Source organism: Aethalodelphis obliquidens, unplaced genomic scaffold (genome assembly GCF_003676395.1).
Source record: "Aethalodelphis obliquidens isolate GAN/ISIS:26980383/991018 unplaced genomic scaffold, ASM367639v1 scaffold24, whole genome shotgun sequence".
Classification (NCBI taxonomy): Eukaryota; Metazoa; Chordata; class Mammalia; order Artiodactyla; family Delphinidae; genus Aethalodelphis; species Aethalodelphis obliquidens.
The window spans coordinates 20,120,141-20,137,029 of record NW_020837968.1 but is presented as its reverse complement, the minus strand read 5'-3'; the positions used below and the strand labels follow the sequence as shown (position 1 = coordinate 20,137,029).

The 16,889-nt window shown below is 39.5% G+C and overlaps 1 protein-coding gene across 1 annotated transcript in view; it reads right to left on the bottom strand.

Moving 5' to 3' along the window:
- The window catches only part of LOC113628654 (kinesin-like protein KIF28P), a 91,079-nt gene that overhangs the window by 54,814 nt on the left and 19,376 nt on the right, over positions 1-16,889 (bottom strand). Inside the window, exons 3-4 of the mRNA XM_027122475.1 lie at positions 10,464-10,667; positions 255-290 (exon numbers count right to left, since the gene is read on the bottom strand). Coding sequence (XP_026978276.1) covers positions 255-290; positions 10,464-10,667 — 240 coding nt within the window. The remainder of the gene's footprint in view (positions 1-254; positions 291-10,463; positions 10,668-16,889) is intronic.

Below are 16,889 nucleotides of genomic sequence, written 5' to 3'. Positions count from 1 at the left end.
AGATGTAGGAAAGAATGACATATTCTGCAAAGGAAGAATAGTTCTATGTGGCTGAAGAATAGAATGTGTGGAGACACAAGGACATAAAATGAAGTGGAACCTACCTAAAATGAGGTAGGTTAGGGCTGAATAGTCAATGCCAGGCTAAAGAGTTTTGACTTTATCTGTAGGATAGGTGAGGGGGAGCCTCTGATATTTATTAAGCTGCAGAGAGTCACTCAGATTTGTGTGTCAGAAAATATCATCACTGTTACCTGTTCATTGTAAATTTCCAGCATGCTGAATGTAACCTGTATAAAAAAGGGCACAAAGTAAATTAAGATTCTCTTGAAACTGTCATCTTTGAAAAAAAAAAGTACTATGGAAACGAGATAAATGTACAGCAAAGGAAACAGCGAAATATTAAATATAGTAAAGTTCTTTTTCACAAGCCATAGGAGATTCTCAAATAATTTTAATGATATGGAGGAAGTTCTTAATATACATTAAAAACATACAAAACATTGCATGTGTGGGTGCCTGTGTTACAGCCTCAACTGTGAAGAGAAAAATGTTGTTCTTTATTGCTCACTCTCTGATCTGAACATATGCAGAGAAAAAGATTGGTCTTCACCCTACTGTGCTTTTGGAATAATGCTAGCCAAGCTTACACCCCTTAAACAGGCGACTGGGGGAATCTGAACTACTCTAGTCTAGAGAAAAGGCTCTAAGATACTGACATTTTGCCACCACCATCCCTCACCCATGAAAAACTGGCTTGTCTGTTAGTCACCCTGTGGTCAGCCCTGCCAGTCAAACCTTCCCTCCCCAGAGCTTCCAACTAGCTTCAGAGAGCATCACATTTTAAGATAAACAAATGGGAGGGGAGATCAAGATGGCAGCGCAGGAGGACGCTAAGCTCCCCTCCCCTCATTAACACATCAAAAATACGTGTACCCGTGGAGCAATTCTCACTGAAAACTAATTGGAAACCAGCAGAAGGATGCTTACAACACCAGGGCTATAAGAAAGATCCACACAGAATCGGGTCGGAAGGGAAGAGAAGCAATCAGGTCGGGACCTGTGCCCCTGGGAGGGACACAGAAGAGGAGAGGTATTACACAGGCTTGGAGATCCTACTGGGGAGTGAGAGGTTTGAACACACAGTGGGCAACCCAGCCCTGGGGTCTGACACCAGGAGGATGAGTTCCCCTAGCTGCTTTGAAAACCAGTGAGACTGACAGAGGGCTGTAAGAAACCTAGACTCCACTCATGAAGAGTGTGCACACACTTGCTTACTCCAGAAACAAGACAGAGGAAGCAGATTAAAACTGCATGGGAGGGCTTCCCTGGGCGCGCAGTGGTTGAAAGTCCGCCTGCTGATGAAGGGGACGCGGGTTCGAGACCCGGTCCGGGAGGATCCCACATGCCGCGGAACGACTGGGCCTGTGAGCCATGGCCACTGAGCCTGCGCGTCCAGAGCCTGTGCTGCGCAATGGGAGAGGCCACAACAGTGAGAGACCCGCGTACCGCAAAACAAACAAACAAACAAACAACAACAACAAAAAACACTGCATGGGAGGGGAGAGGGGGAAGATGGCGGAAGAGTAGGACGTGGAGATCACCTTCCTCCCCACAGATACATCAGAAATACATCTACATGTGAAACAACTCCTACAGAACACCTACTGAATGCTGGCAGAAGACCTCAGACCACCCAAAAGGCAAGAAACCCCCCATGTACCTGGGTAGGGCAAAAGAAAAAAGAATAAACAGAGACAAAAGGATAGGGACGGGACCTGCACCAGTGGGAGGGAGCTGTGAAGGAGGAAAGGTTTCCACACACTAGAAGCCCCTTCGTGGGCGGAGACTGCGGGTGGCGGAGGGGGGAAGCTTTGGAGCCGCGGAGGAGAGCACAGCAACAGGGGTGCGGAGGGCAAAGCGGAGAGATTCCTGCACAGAGGATCAGTGCCGACCGGCACTCACCAGCCCGAGAGGCTTGTCTGCTCACCCGCTGCGGCGGGCGGGGCTGGGAGCTGGGGCTTGCGCTTGGGCTTCAGTCGGATCCCAGGGAGAGGACTGGGGTTGGCGGCGTGAACACAGCCTGAAGGGGGCTAGTGCGCCACGGCTAGCTGGGAGGGAGTCCGGGAAAAGGTCTGGACCTGCCGAAGAGGCAAGAGACTTTTTCTTCCCTCTGTTTCCTGGTGCGCGAGGAGAGGGGATTAAGCGCGCTGCTTAAAGGAGTTCCAGAGACGGGCGCGAGCCGCGGCTAAAAGCGCGGACCCCAGAGACGGGCATGAGACGCTAAGGCTGCTGCTGCCGCCACCAAGAAGCCTGTGTGCGAGCACAGGTCACTCTCCACACCTCCCTTCCGGGGAGGCTGTGCAGCCCGCCACTGCCAGGGTCGCAGGCTCCAGGGACAACTTCCCCGGGAGAATGCATGGCATGCCTCAGGCTGGTGCAGCGTCATGCCGGCCTGTGCGCCGCGCATCCGTACCCCTCCCTCCCCCGGCCTGAATGAGCCAGAGCCCCTGAACCAGCTGCTCCTTTAACCCCGTCCTGTCTGAGCGAAGAACACATGCCCTCCAGCGACCTACACACAGAGGCGGGGCCATCCAAAGCTGAGCACCTGGGAGCTGTGAGAACAAAGAAGAGAAAGGGAAATCTCTCCCAGTAGCCTCAGGAGCAGCGGATTAAAGCTCCACAATCAACTTGATGTACCCTGCATCTGTGGAATACATGAATAGACAACGAATCATCCCAAATTGAGGAGGTGGACTTTGAGAGCAAGACATATTATTTTTTCCCCTTTTCCTCTTTTAGTGAGTGTGTATGCGTATGCTTCTGTGTGAGATTTTGTCTGTATAGCTTTGCTTTCACCATCTGTCCTAGGGTTCTATCCGTCCGTTTTTCTTTTTTTCTTTACTTAAAAAAATATTTTTTCTTAATAATTATTTTTTATTTTAATAACTTTATTTTATCTTTATTTTATTTTATTTTATCCTCTTTCTTTCTTTCTACTTTTTCTCCCTTTTATTCTGAGCCGTGTGGATGAAAGGCTCTTGCTGCTGCAGCCAGGAGTCAGTGCTGTGCCTCTGAGGTGGGAGAGCCAACTTCAGGACACTGGTCCACAAGAGACCTCCCAGCTCCATGTAATATCAAACGGCAAAAATCTCCCAGAGATCTCCATCTCAACACCAGCACCCAGCTTCACTCAACGACCAGCAAGCTACAGTGCCAGACACCCTATGCCAAACGACTAGCAAGACAGGAACACAACCCCACCCATTAGCAGAGAGGCTGCCTAAAATCATAATAAGTCCACAGACACCCCAAAACACACCACCAGACGTGGACCTGCCCACCAGAAAGACAAGATCCAGCCTCATCCACCAGAACACAGGCATTAGTCCCCTCCACCAGGAAGCCTACACAACCCACTGAACCAACTTTAGCCACTGGGGACAGACACCGAAAACAACGGGAACTACGAACCTGCAGCCTGCAAAAAGGAGACCCCAAACACAGTAAGATAAGCAAAATGAGAAGACAGAAAAACACACAGCAGATGAAGGAGCAAGATAAAAACCCACCAGACCTAACAAATGAAGAGGAAATAGGTAGTCTACCTGAAAAAGAATTCAGAATAATGATAGTAAAGATGATCCAAAATCTTGGAAATAGAATAAATGCCAGAAACATTTAACAAGGACCTAGAAGAACTAAAGAGGAAACAATCAGCGATGAAGAACACAATAAATGAAATGAAAAATACTCTAGATGGGTTCAATAGCAGAATAACTGAGGCAGAAGAACGGATAAGTGACCTCGAAGATAAATTAGTGGAAATAACTACTGCAGAGCAGAATAAAGAAAAAAGAATGAAAAGAACTGAGGACAGTCTCAGAGACCTCTGGGACAACATTAAACACAGCAACGTTCAAATTATAGGGGTCCCAGAAGAAGAAGAGAAAAAGAAAGGAACTGAGAAAATATTTGAATAGATTATAGTTGAAAACTTCCCTAATATGGGAAAGGAAATAGTTAATCAGGTCCAGGAAGCACAGAGAGTCCCATACAGGATAAATCCAAGGAGAAACATGCCAAGACACATATTAATCAATTGTCAAAAATTAAATACAAAACATATTAAAAGCAGCAAGGGAAAAACAACAAATAACACACAAGGGAATCCCCATAAGGTTAACAGCTGATCTTTCAGCAGAAACTCTGCAAGCCAGAAGGGACTGGCAGGACATATTTAAAGTGATGAAGGAGAAAAACCTACAACCAAGATGACTCTAACCAGCAAGGATCTCATTCAGACTTGATGGAGAAATTAAAACCTTTACAGACAAGCAAAAGCTGAGAGAGTTCAGCACCACCAAACCACTTTTACAACAAATGCTAAAGGAACTTCTCTAGGCAAGAAACACAAGAGAAGGAAAAGACCTACAATAACAAACCCAAAACAATTAAGAAAATGGGAATAGGAACATACATATTGATAATTACCTTAAATGTAAATGGATTAAATGCTCCTACCAAAAGACACAGACTGGCTGAATGAATACAAAAACAAGACCCTTACATATGCTGTCTACAAGAGACCCACTTCAGACCTCGGGACACATACAGACTGAAAGTGAGGGCATGGAAAAAGATATTACATGCAATTGGAAGCCAAAAGAAAGCTGGAGTAGCAATACTCATATCAGACAAAATAGATTTTAAAATAAAGACTATTAGAAGAGACAAAGAAGGACACTACATAATGATCAAGGGATCGATCCAAGAAGAAGATATAACATTTGTAAATATTTATGCACCCAACATAGGAGCACCTCAATACATAAGGCAAATACTAACAGCCATAAAAGGGGAAATCGACAGTAACACATTCAGAGTAGGGGACTTTAACACTCCACTTTCACCCATGGACAGATCATCTAAAATGAAAATAAATAAAGAAACACAAGCTTTAAATGATACATTAAACAAGATGGACTTAATTGATATTTATAGGACATTCCATCCAAAAACAACAGAATACACATTTTTCTCAAGTGCTCATGGAACATTCTCCAGGATAGATCATATCTTGGGTCACAAATCAAGCTTTGGTAAATTTTGGAAAATTGAAATTGTATCAAGTATCTTTTCCGACCACAATGCTACGAGACTAGATATCAATTACAGGAAAAGATCTGTAAAAAATACAAACACAGGGAGGCTAAACAATACGTTACTAAATAACCAAGAGATCACTGAAGAATCAAGGAGGAAATCAAAAAATACCTAGAGACAAATGACAATGAAAACACAACGATCCAAAACCTACAGCATGCAACAAAAGTAGTTCTAAAAGAGAAGTTTATAGCAATACAATCCTACCTCAAGATACAAGAAAAAATCTCAAATAAACTATCTAACTTTACACCTAAAAGAACTAGAGAAAGAAGAACAAACATAATCCAAAGTTAGTAGAAGGAAAGAAATCCTAAAGATCAGAGCAGAAATAAATGAAATAGAAACAAAGAAAACAGTAGCAAAGATCAATAAAACTAAAAGCTAGTTCTTTGAGAAGATAAACAAAATTGATAAAGCTTTAGCCAGACTCATCAAGAAAAAGAGGGAGAGGACTCTAAAATTAGAAATGAAAAAGGAGATGTTACAACAGACACCGCAGAAATACAAAGCATCCTAAGAGACTGCTACAAGCAACTCTATACCAATAAAATGGACAACCTGGAAGAAATGGACAAATTCTTAGAAAGGTATAACCTTCCAAGACTGAACCAGGAAGAAATAGAAAAAAAGAACAGACCAATCACAAGTAAAGAAATTGAAACTGTGATTAAAAATCTTCCAACAAACAGAAGTCCAGGACCAGATGACTTCACAGGTGAATTCTATCAAGCATTTAGAGTAGAGCTAACACCGTCTCAAACTCTTCCAAAAAATTGCAGAGGAAGGAACACTCCCAAACTCATTCTACGAGCTCACCATCACCCTGATACCAAAACCAAAGATGCTAAAAAAAAAAAGAAAATTACAGACCAATATCACTAATGGATATAGATGAAAAAATCCTCAACAAAATACTAGCAAACAGAATCCAACAACACATTTAAAGGATCATACACCATGATCAAGTGGGATTTATCCCAGGGATGCAAGGACTCTTCAATGTATGCAAATCAATCAATGCAATACACCATATTAAAAAACTGAAGAAGAAAAACCATATGATCATCTCAATAGATGCAGAAAAAGCTTTTGACAATCATTTTACCCATTTATGGTAAAAACTCTCCAGAAAGTGGGCATAGAGGGAACCTACCTCAACATAATAAAGGCCATATATGACAAACCCATAGTAAACATCATTCTCAATCGTGAAAAACTGAAAACATTTCCTCTAAGATCAGGAACAAGACAAGGATGTCCACTCTCGCCACTATTATTCAACATAATTTTGGAAGTCCTAGCCATGGCAATCAGAGAAGAAAAAGAAATAAAAGGAATACAAATTGGAAAAGAAGACGTAAAACTGTCACTGTTTGCAGGTGACATGATACTATACATAGAGAATCCTAAAGATGCCAGCAGAAAACTACTAGAGCTAATCAATGAATCTGGTAAAGTTGCAGGATACAAAATTAATGCACAGAAATCTCTTGCATTCCTATACACTAACAACGAAATATCAGAAAGAGAAATTAAATTAAAGAAATTAAATTGATGGTGAATTGGGCTTCCCTGGTGGTGCAGTGGTTGAGAGTCCGCCTGCCGATGCAGGGGACACGGGTTCGTGCCCCGGTCCGGGAGGATCCCACATGCTGCAGAGCAGCTGGGCCCGTGAGCCATGGCTGCTGAGCCTGTGCATCCGGAGCCTGCACGTCCGGAGCCTGTGCTCCACAACGGGAGAGGCCACAACAGTGAGGGGCCCGTGTACCGCCAAAAAAAAAAAAAAAATTAATGGTGAATTAATCCATTCACCATTGCAACAAAAAGAATAAAATACCTAGGAATAAACTTACCTAAGGAGGTAAAAACCTGTACTCAGAAAACTATTAGACTCGGATGAAAGAAATCAAAGATGACACAGATGGACTGATATACCATGTTCTTGGATTGGAAGAATCAATATTGTGAAGATGACTATACTACCCAAAGCAATCTACAGATTCAGTGCAATCCCTATTAAATTGCCAGTGACATTTTTTACAGAACTAGAACAAAAATCTTAAAATTTGTATGGAGACACAAAAGACCCCGAATAGCCAAAGAAATCTTGAGGGAAAAAAACGGAGCTGGAGGAATCAGACTCCCTGACTTCAGACTACACTACAAAGCTACAGTAATCAAGACAATATGGTACTGGCACAAAAACAGAAATAGAGATCAATGGAACATGATAGGAAACCCACGCACCTACAGTGAACTAATCTATGACAAGGAGGCAAGGATATACAATGGAGAAAAGACAGTCTCTTCAATAATTGGTGCTGGGAAAACTGGACAGGCACATGTAAAAGAATGAAATTTGAACACTTCCTAACACCATACACAAAAATAAACTCAAAATGAATTAAAGACCTAAATGTAAGACTGTAAAACTCTTAGAGGAAAACATAGGAAGAACACTCTGTGAAATAAATCACAGCAAGATCTTTTTTGACCCACCTGCTAGAGTAATGGAGATAAAAACAAAAATAAACAAATGGGACCTAATGAAACTTAAAAGCTTTTGCACTGCAAAATAAACTATAAACAAGATGAACAGACAACCCTCAGAATGGGAGAAAATATTTGCCAATGAATCAATGGACAAAGGATTAGCCTCCAACATATATAAACAGCTCATGCAGCTCAATATTAAAAAAACAAAAAACCTAATCAAAAAATGTGCAGAAGACCTAGATAGACATTTCTCTAAGGAAGACATACAGATGGCCAAGAGGCACATGAAAAGCTGCTCAACATCACTATTAGAGAAATGCAAATCAAAACTACAATGAGGTATCACCTCACATCAGTTAGAATGGGCATCATCAGAAAATCTACAAACAACAAATGCTGGAGAGGGTGTGGAGAAAAGGGAGCCCTCTTGCACTGTTAATAGGAATGTAAATTGATACAGCCACTATGGAGAACAGTATGGAGGTTCCTTAAAAACTAAAAATAGAATTACCATATGACCCAGCAATCCCACTGCTGGGCATATACCCAGAGAAAACCATAATTCAAAAAGACACATGTACCCCAATGTTCACTGCAGCACTATTTACTATAGCTAGGTCATGGAAGCAACCTAAATGCCTGTCAACAGAGGAATGGATAAAGAAGATGTGGTGCATGTATACAGTGGAATATTACTCTGCCATAAAAAGGGATGAAATTGGGTCATTTGCAGAGACTTGGATGAACCTAGAGACTGTCATACAGAGTGAAGTAAGGCAGGTAGAGAAAAACAAATATCGTATATTAACACATATATGTGGAATCTAGAAAATTGGTACAGATGAACCAGTTTGCAAGGCAGAAATAGAGACACAGATGTAGAGAACAAACGTATGGACACCAAGGGGGGAAAGTGGGGGTGGTGGTGGGATGAACTGGGAGATTGGGATTGATATATATATACACTAATATGTATAAAATGGATAACTAATAAGAACCCACTGTATAAAAAAATTAAATTAAATTTTAAAAAAACCAGTCCAACAAGACTAAATAATCATTTAGTCATTAAGCATAGTCAAAGACATTTAGTTCCTCTCCAAGGGATGTAGATAATATTCTGAGCCATATCCTTTGAGCTGTCTTATAGATACTAAAAACCCCACAAGGTGGAAGAAGTTAACTGTATGATGACCAGACTGTAGCCATGACAAAAGCTGCCACAATTCCGAGAATTGGCCTCAAAAAAATGGAAACCGACCCTGGAACTGAAGATTAACCATACTTAAAACAATCAAGATGATGCTGATCAGATCACCACACGACCAATTTCAAGATGACTGTCAGAGCTGACACTGCTGTTTCTACATGTAGCCCCTCTCTCCTTTCCCTGTAAAAGCTCTTGCCCACTGACTGCTGGCGGCAGTCAGCCTTTGGACAGGTTGCCAGCCTCTGAAATATAAAGCAAACTTTCCTTTCCACCAACCTTGCCTCTTTGTTGGCTTTTGAGCAGTGAGCAGCTGTACCCCACTTTTGGTAACAATATCTCATTGCGGTTTTGAGTTTCTTTTCCCTAATAATTAGTGACGGTGAACATCTTTTCATGTCCCTGTTGGTCATCTGTATATCTTCTTTGGAAGTGCCTTTTCAGGTCTTCTGCCCTTTTTTGTTTTTTTGCGGTACCTGGGCCTCTCACCGTTGTGGCCTCTCCCGTTGCGGAGCACAGGCTCTGGATGTGCAGGCTCAGCGGCCATGGCTCACGGGCCCAGCCGCTCCGCGGCATGTGGGATCTTCCCAGACCGGGGCACGAACCCGCGTCCCCTGTATCGGCAGGCGGACTCTCAACAACTGCGCCACCAGGGAAGCCCTCATTTTTTAAAAATACATCTTTATTGGAGTATAATTGCTTCACAATACTGTGTTAGTTTCTGTTGTACACCAAAGTGAATCAGCCATATGCATACATATGTCCCCATAACCCCTCCCTCTTAAGCCTCCCTCCCATCCTCCCCATCCCACCCCTCTAGGTCATCACAAAGCACCGAGCTGATCTCCTTGTGCTATGCGGCTGCTTCCCACTAGCTATCTATTTTATATTTGGGAGTCTATATATGTCCATGCCACTCTCTCACTTTGTCACAGCTTACCCTTCCCCCTCCCCATATCTTCAAGTCCATTCTCTAGTAGGTCTGTGTCTGTATTCCTGTCTTGCCCCTAGGTTCTTCATGACCTTTTTTTTTTTTTTTTATATTTCATATATATGTGTTAGCATATGGTATTTGTTTTTCTCTTCTGGCTTACTTCACTCTGTATGGCAGACTCTAGGTCCATCCATCTCATTACCAATAACTCAGTTTCATTTCTTTTATTTGCTTTTTCATTTTAATGATGGTTTCCTTCTCTGTGAAGAAGGTTTTTTGTTTTATTAGTCCCATTTGTTTATTTTTGCTTTTCTTTCCCTTGCTTTTGGAGTCAGAGCCACAGAAACACCACTAAGACCGATTTCATTGAGGTTACTGCCTATGTTTTCTTCTAGGACATTTATGGTTTCAAAACTTACATTCAAGTCTTTAATCCATTTTGAGTAAATTTTTGTGTATGGTGTAATATAGTGGTCTAATTCCATTCTTTTGCACATGGCTGTCCAGTTTTCCCAACACCATTTATTGAAGAGACTATCCTTTTAGGATAATTAACATTATCCTAAAATAGAGATGCCGATAACTTTCATTGGGGGCAGAGAATTTCCAAAATGAAAAAAAAATTCCTTAAATAAGGGATTCTAGAATAATACATACCTGGTATTCTTGATTTTTCTCCCGGTTCTCAATTGCTTGAAATAGCTCTTCACACACATTTGGAATGATACCCTTGTTTGCCCCAAACCCAATCATGGAATAGCTTTTTCCAGAGCCAGTTTGGCCATAAGCCAGGAGAGTAGTATTATAGCCTTGCCAGGCACTGTCCAGAATTCCCCTGCCAAGATCGTGGAAAACATCTCTCTGGAAAGAAGACCACAGGCATCAAGTTCAGCACTGACTTTTCACAGTACTCTTAAAATCTAATATTCTGGTTTTGGTGAGTTCCACCTTAATTAGTATCATATGACTTACTTGAAATATAACTCAGATGCTGTCTTAGAACCAGTGAAATAAAGCTGGCAACCAAAAAGGGATTTGTCAGTTTGGAAAACACTGATCACCACAAATCACCATGTGATTTCAACTAGCCAGTATTCATCAGTAATGGAGTTGAGTATTTTATAGCCTTGACAAAACATGGGCTAGGTCTTTAAAATTCAGCAATTAGACAATAATTTCAAGGGGCCAAGGGACACAGACCAGTCAAAGTGTTTTCTGATTTCTCTGTATTCTTTAATCCAAACAATGTCGCAAAATTCCTACACTAATTTTAACTCGCTGCTGCTGAACCTTCTTTCCTTTTTTGTTTTTAACAAGACCTAGTGGTTCTGAAGCCAACACACACATATACATATGCACCCTTTTTTTTTAAGTGGCAGACACAGATGCTTGTGCCCACAATTGCTTGAAAGAGAAGATGTGGTCTGGCTTTTATTATCTATCATCTGATTATCTATTATGTTATCTGTAATATGAGAGATATTATCTGTTATTGTCATAGCCAGCAATAATTCTCTTATTTGAGACTGTTTCAAAGTGCATATTCTTTTCTGTTCTCTAATATCAATAAAATAGTAAGTAAGCATTATACACTCCATTTGTTGCAATATATACATTTGTGTAATTTATATAATTTTTATTTCTGGGAAAGATGCACATACTAACGTAGTGTGATTTTTATAAGGACAATAGGCAATAACCAATTTTCTTACACTATTCATTTCTCATGAGAAAGGAATAAAAAGTATTACACTGTAAGTGTTAGGGGAGCTCTAGGCTTAAAATGTGGAATCTGGCCAGCGGTTTTTCAGAACATTGAGACCATACTTTTACCAGAAAAATGTATTTATGTAATAGATATCCACTCTACCTTAGGAGCTATGAGCTGAACCTAAGGAGTGCTCACAAGCTTAGTAAAGTAACTGGTTTTGCTATCTTTTTTTCCTCTGTGCTATTTGGAGATTTGGGGGAAATGCTTTTATTGCCAATTTTTATGAACTGAAAACTTCAAACAAACAACATAGAATTTTATTAAATAAACAAAATCTTAGAGAATAGAATCATTCTGTAAATTTTGTTAGCTGTAGAGTTTTCTGTATAGTTTTCCATTGAAATCTCTTTTGGGTGTCAGTGATTTGCATATTAGGTAAGCCAAGAAGTCACAGAGCTACATTTCTAGTTTCTTCCTGTTCTTCATCCTATAATCAACTACATGAAACACTTTCCTACACTACAGTATGTAAAACTATAATTCTGCAGTATCTTAATAGGTGATCAACAAAAGATAGGGAGGATGAGAGGGAAAGCTGTTGACAAAGTTAATCAAATCTCTTTACAGCACAGTTCTTGCAGTCTTTTAAAACTATCTTTTAAAAAACTGAGATAGAATTGACATATAACATTATACTAGTTTCAAATGTACAGCATAATGATTTGATATATGTATATATTGAGAAATGATTACCAGAATAAATTTAGTTCACAGAGTTTTTGTTTGTTTGTTTGTTTGTTTATTTTTTGGCCATGCGGTGTGGCTTGTGGGATCTTAGTTCCCCGACCAGGGATCGAACCCAGGCCCTCATCAGTGAGAGCACAGAGTCCTAACCACTGGACCGCAGGGGAATTCCCCTAATTTTTTTTCTTGTGATGAGAAATTTTAAGATCTACTCTCTTAGCAACTTTCAAATATACAATACTGTATTGTTAACTACAGGCATACCTCAGAGATACTCTGGGTTCAGTTCCAAACCATCACAATAAAGCAAATAATGCAATAAAGTGAGTCACAAAAAGTTTTTGTTTTTCCCAATGCATATAAAAGTTATGTTTACACTATACTGTAATTTATTAAGTGTGCAATAGCATGATGTCTAAAAAGACAATGTATACATCATAATTTAGAAATATTTTACTGCTCAACAATGCTAACCATCATCTGAGCCTTCATAATCTTTTTGCAATAGTAACATCAAAGATCACTGATCACAGATCACCATGAGAAATAGAAAGATAAATTTGAAATATTGGGAGAGTTACCAAAATGTGACACAGAGACACGGAGTGAGCAACGTTGGAAAAATGGTATCAAAAGCCTTGCTTTATACAGGATTGCCACTAACCTTCAATTTGTTTAAAAAAGAAAGAAAGAAAGAAAGAAAAGAAAAAGAAAAAAAACCACCACAACAACACTGTATCTGTGAAGCACAATAAAGCAAAGCACAATAAAATGAGGTCTGCCTGTATATCACCATGCTGTACATTACATCCCAGGACTTATTTCCCTTACTGGAAGTCTGTAGCTTTTGATGACCTTCACCCACTTCACCCGTGTCCCACCCCCACCCCCCTCAAACTCGACACCCAACATTAACCCCTGCCTCTGGCAACAACCAATCTGTTCTCGGTATCTAAAAGTTCATTTTTTAAAAAGATTCCACACGTGAGTGAGATCATATAGTATTTGTCTTTTTCTGTCCAACTTATTTTACTTGGCATAATGCCCCAAGGTCCAGCCATGTGTTGCAAATGGCAGGATTTCCTTCTTTTTATGGCTGAATAATATTCCATTGTGTACTATGTATATATATGTATATATACATTTTCTTTATCCATTCATCTGTCGATGAACACTTAGGTTGTTTCCATGTCTTGACTATTGTAAATAATACTGCAATGAATATGGGGGTGCAGATATCTTATCAAGATAGTGATTTCATTTTCTTTGGATAAACACTCAGAAGTGGGATTGCTGGATCACATGGTAGTTCCATTTTTAATTTTGATGGGAACTTCCATACTGCCTTTCATAGTGTCTGCACCAATTTACACTCCCACCAACAGTGCACAAGGGTTCCCTTTTCTCCACACCCTCACCAACACTTATCTCTTGTCATTTTCAATGATGGCCATTCTAATGGGTGTGAGGTGATATCATGTTGTGGTGTTTTTAAAATTAATTAATTAATTAATTAATTTATTTATTTTTGGCTGCATTGGGTCTTTGTTGCTATGAACAGGCTTTCTCTAGTTGGGGCGAACAGGGGCTACTCTTCATTGTGGTGTGCAGGCTTCTCATTGCGGTGGCTTCTCTTGTTGTGGAGCACGGGCTCTAGGCACACAGGCTTCAGTAGTTGTGGCAGATGGGCTCAGTAGTTGTGGCTCGCAGGCTCAGTAGTTGTGGCGCATGGCTTAGTTGCTCTGCGGCATGTGGGATCTTCCCCGACTAGGGCTTGAACCCGTGTCCCCTGCATTGGCAGGCAGATTCTTAACCACTGTGCCACCAGGAAGTCCCCACATTGTGGTTTTGATTTGCATTCCCTGATGATTAGTGATGTTGAGCACATTTTCATGTATCTGTTGGCTGTTTGTATACCTTCTTTGAGGAAAATGTCCATTTAATTCCTCTGCCCATTTTAAAATCAGATTTCTTTTTGCTATTTTCTTTTTATTTTGGCCATGCTGTGTGCCTTGTGGGATCTTAGTTCCCAGACCAGGGATTGAACCCAGGCCCTCAGCAGTGAAAGTACTGAGTCCTAAGCACTGGATCACTAAGGCATTCCCTGCCATTTTTAAAAAATTGACTTTTCTTCCTTTTTTTCCCTTAAGTTGTAAGAATTCATTATATATTTTGGGTACTTTATCATATATATATTTTGCAAATATTTCCTTTCATTATGGCTTACCTTTTCATGTTCTTATTGGTATCTCTCAAAGAGCAAAATGTGTTTTTAATGGGTCTCATTTATCAAATATTTTCTTTCATGATCTGTGTCCTATCTAAGACTCTTTGCCAAATCAAGATCACTACAATTTTCTCCTATCCTTTCTTTTAGAGGCTTTATAATTTTACCTCTAAAAGTTAGGTCTACAATCTATTTTGAGTTCATTTTGTATGTGGTGTGAGGAAAGTATCAAAGTTCATATTTTTCCATATGAATATCCTATATCTCCAGCACCATTTGTTCAAAGACTTTAGTTTTGAAGAACGTTGTCACCTGTATTAGTTTGCTTGGACTTCCATAACAAATTACCACAAACTGGGTGACTAAAAACAACAGAAATTTATTCTCTCACAGTTCTGGAGGCTACAAGTCCAAGATCAAGGTTATTGGCAATGCCATGCTCTCTCTGAATGCTGTAGGAAACAATCCTTCCTTGCCTCTTCCTGGCTTCTGGTTGCTCCCAGCAGTTTTTGGCATTCCTTGGCTTATAGCTCCATCACTCCAATCTCTGTCCCCATTGTCATATGGCATTCTCCCTGTGTATCTGTGTGTCAAAATTTCCCTCTTAAAAGAACTGGATTTGTGGCTTACTTTAATCCAGGATGGCCTCATCTTAACTAATTACATCTGCAAATATCCTGTTTCCAAATAAGGTCACATTTTGAGTCTTTGGGTGGACATAAATTTGGGGAGACTATTTAACCTATTACAGCTCCTTTGTAAAAAAGCAATCGATGATATATGATGATCTGTCTCTGGACACTGTATTCTGTTCCATTGATCTGTTATATCTGTCTTTTAGCCAATACCACAACGTCTTGATTACTGTAGGTCTATCTATAGTGAGTGTAAGTTCTTCAACTTTATTCTCTTTCAAAATAATTTTGGCTATTGTCAGTCCTTTACAATTCCATGTAAATTATTGAAACAATGTATCAATTTCTACAAAAAATTACTGCTGGCATTTTGATTTCTTTCAATCTATTGATCAATTTGACTTCTTAATAATGTTGAGTCTTTTGATTCATTTAAGTCTTCCTTTCAGTAATGTTTCATAGTGTACAGATTTTGCACGTATTTTATGCTTTTGATGTTATTGTAAATATTTTAAAATTTTAATTTCCAATTGTTCACTGCTAGAATAGAGAGATACTATCAATTTTTGTATATTGACCTTGCTAAACACACTTATTCACTGTAATAGCTTTTTCTTCCCTTTTTGGGTAGATTCCTTAGGGTTTTTTGCATAGATAATTATGTTTTCTGCAAATAGTTTTACTTCTTCATTTTCAATCTGCATATCATTCACTTCCTATTAATTGACTTTAACTGCCCTGGCTAGGGACTGCAGTAGATGTTGTATAGAAATGATGAGATTGGACCTCCTTGCCTTGTCCCCATTCTTAGGGGCAACATATTCATTGTTTCACCATCAAATGTTATGTTACCTATGTACTGAAGGAAGTTCTATTTCTAGGAGGCTCCCTCCGATTTTAAGTTTGCTGAGAGTTTTATCATGATTGGGTGTTGAGTTTTATCAATTGCTTTTTCTGCATCTGATCACATTCCCAGGAAAAGAAGTCCCACTTGACAACGATGTATTTAAAAAAGTATACTGTTGGATTCTATTTGCTAAAGTTTTGTTAACAATGTTTGTGTCTATGTTTATGAAGGGTATTGATCTGTAGTGTTTTTGTAGTATTTGGCTGGTTTTGGTGTAATATTTGCCTCAAAAAGTGAATGGTCCTTCTATCATCTACAAGATTTTTTTTTCATAATTCTCATTATTTCTTCCTTTAGTAGAATTCACAGAAAAGTCATCTGGGCTTAGTTCTTGAGGGGAGAAGTTTAACTATAAATTCAATTTCTTTAATAGATATAGAGCTACCTGAGTTATCTATTTCTTTTTGTGTGAACTTCAGTAGACTGTGTCCATTTCATCTATGTTTTTAAATTTATCAGCATTAAGTTGTTCATAATATTCTCTTATTATTTTTTTAATGTCTGTAAGATTTGCAGTAACATCTCTCTTTCATTTCTCATCTTGGTACTTTGTATCTTTTTTTCCTTGATGATCAATTTGGCTACAGGTTTATCAATTTTATTGTTATTTTCAAAGAACCAGCTTTTAATTGATTTTCCTCTATTATTTTACTGTCTTAAGTTAATCGTTCTTATTTCTTCCTCTTTTGCTTTGTCTATACTCTTCTTTTTCTAAATTCTTAGGTGGAAGCCTAGACTGTTGATTTAAGATTGTTCTTCTCTAATATAATCATTTAATGCTATAAAATTTCCTCTAAGCCCTGCTTTAGCTGCATCCCACAAATTTTGATGTTTTGATTTTCATTCAGTTCAAAATATT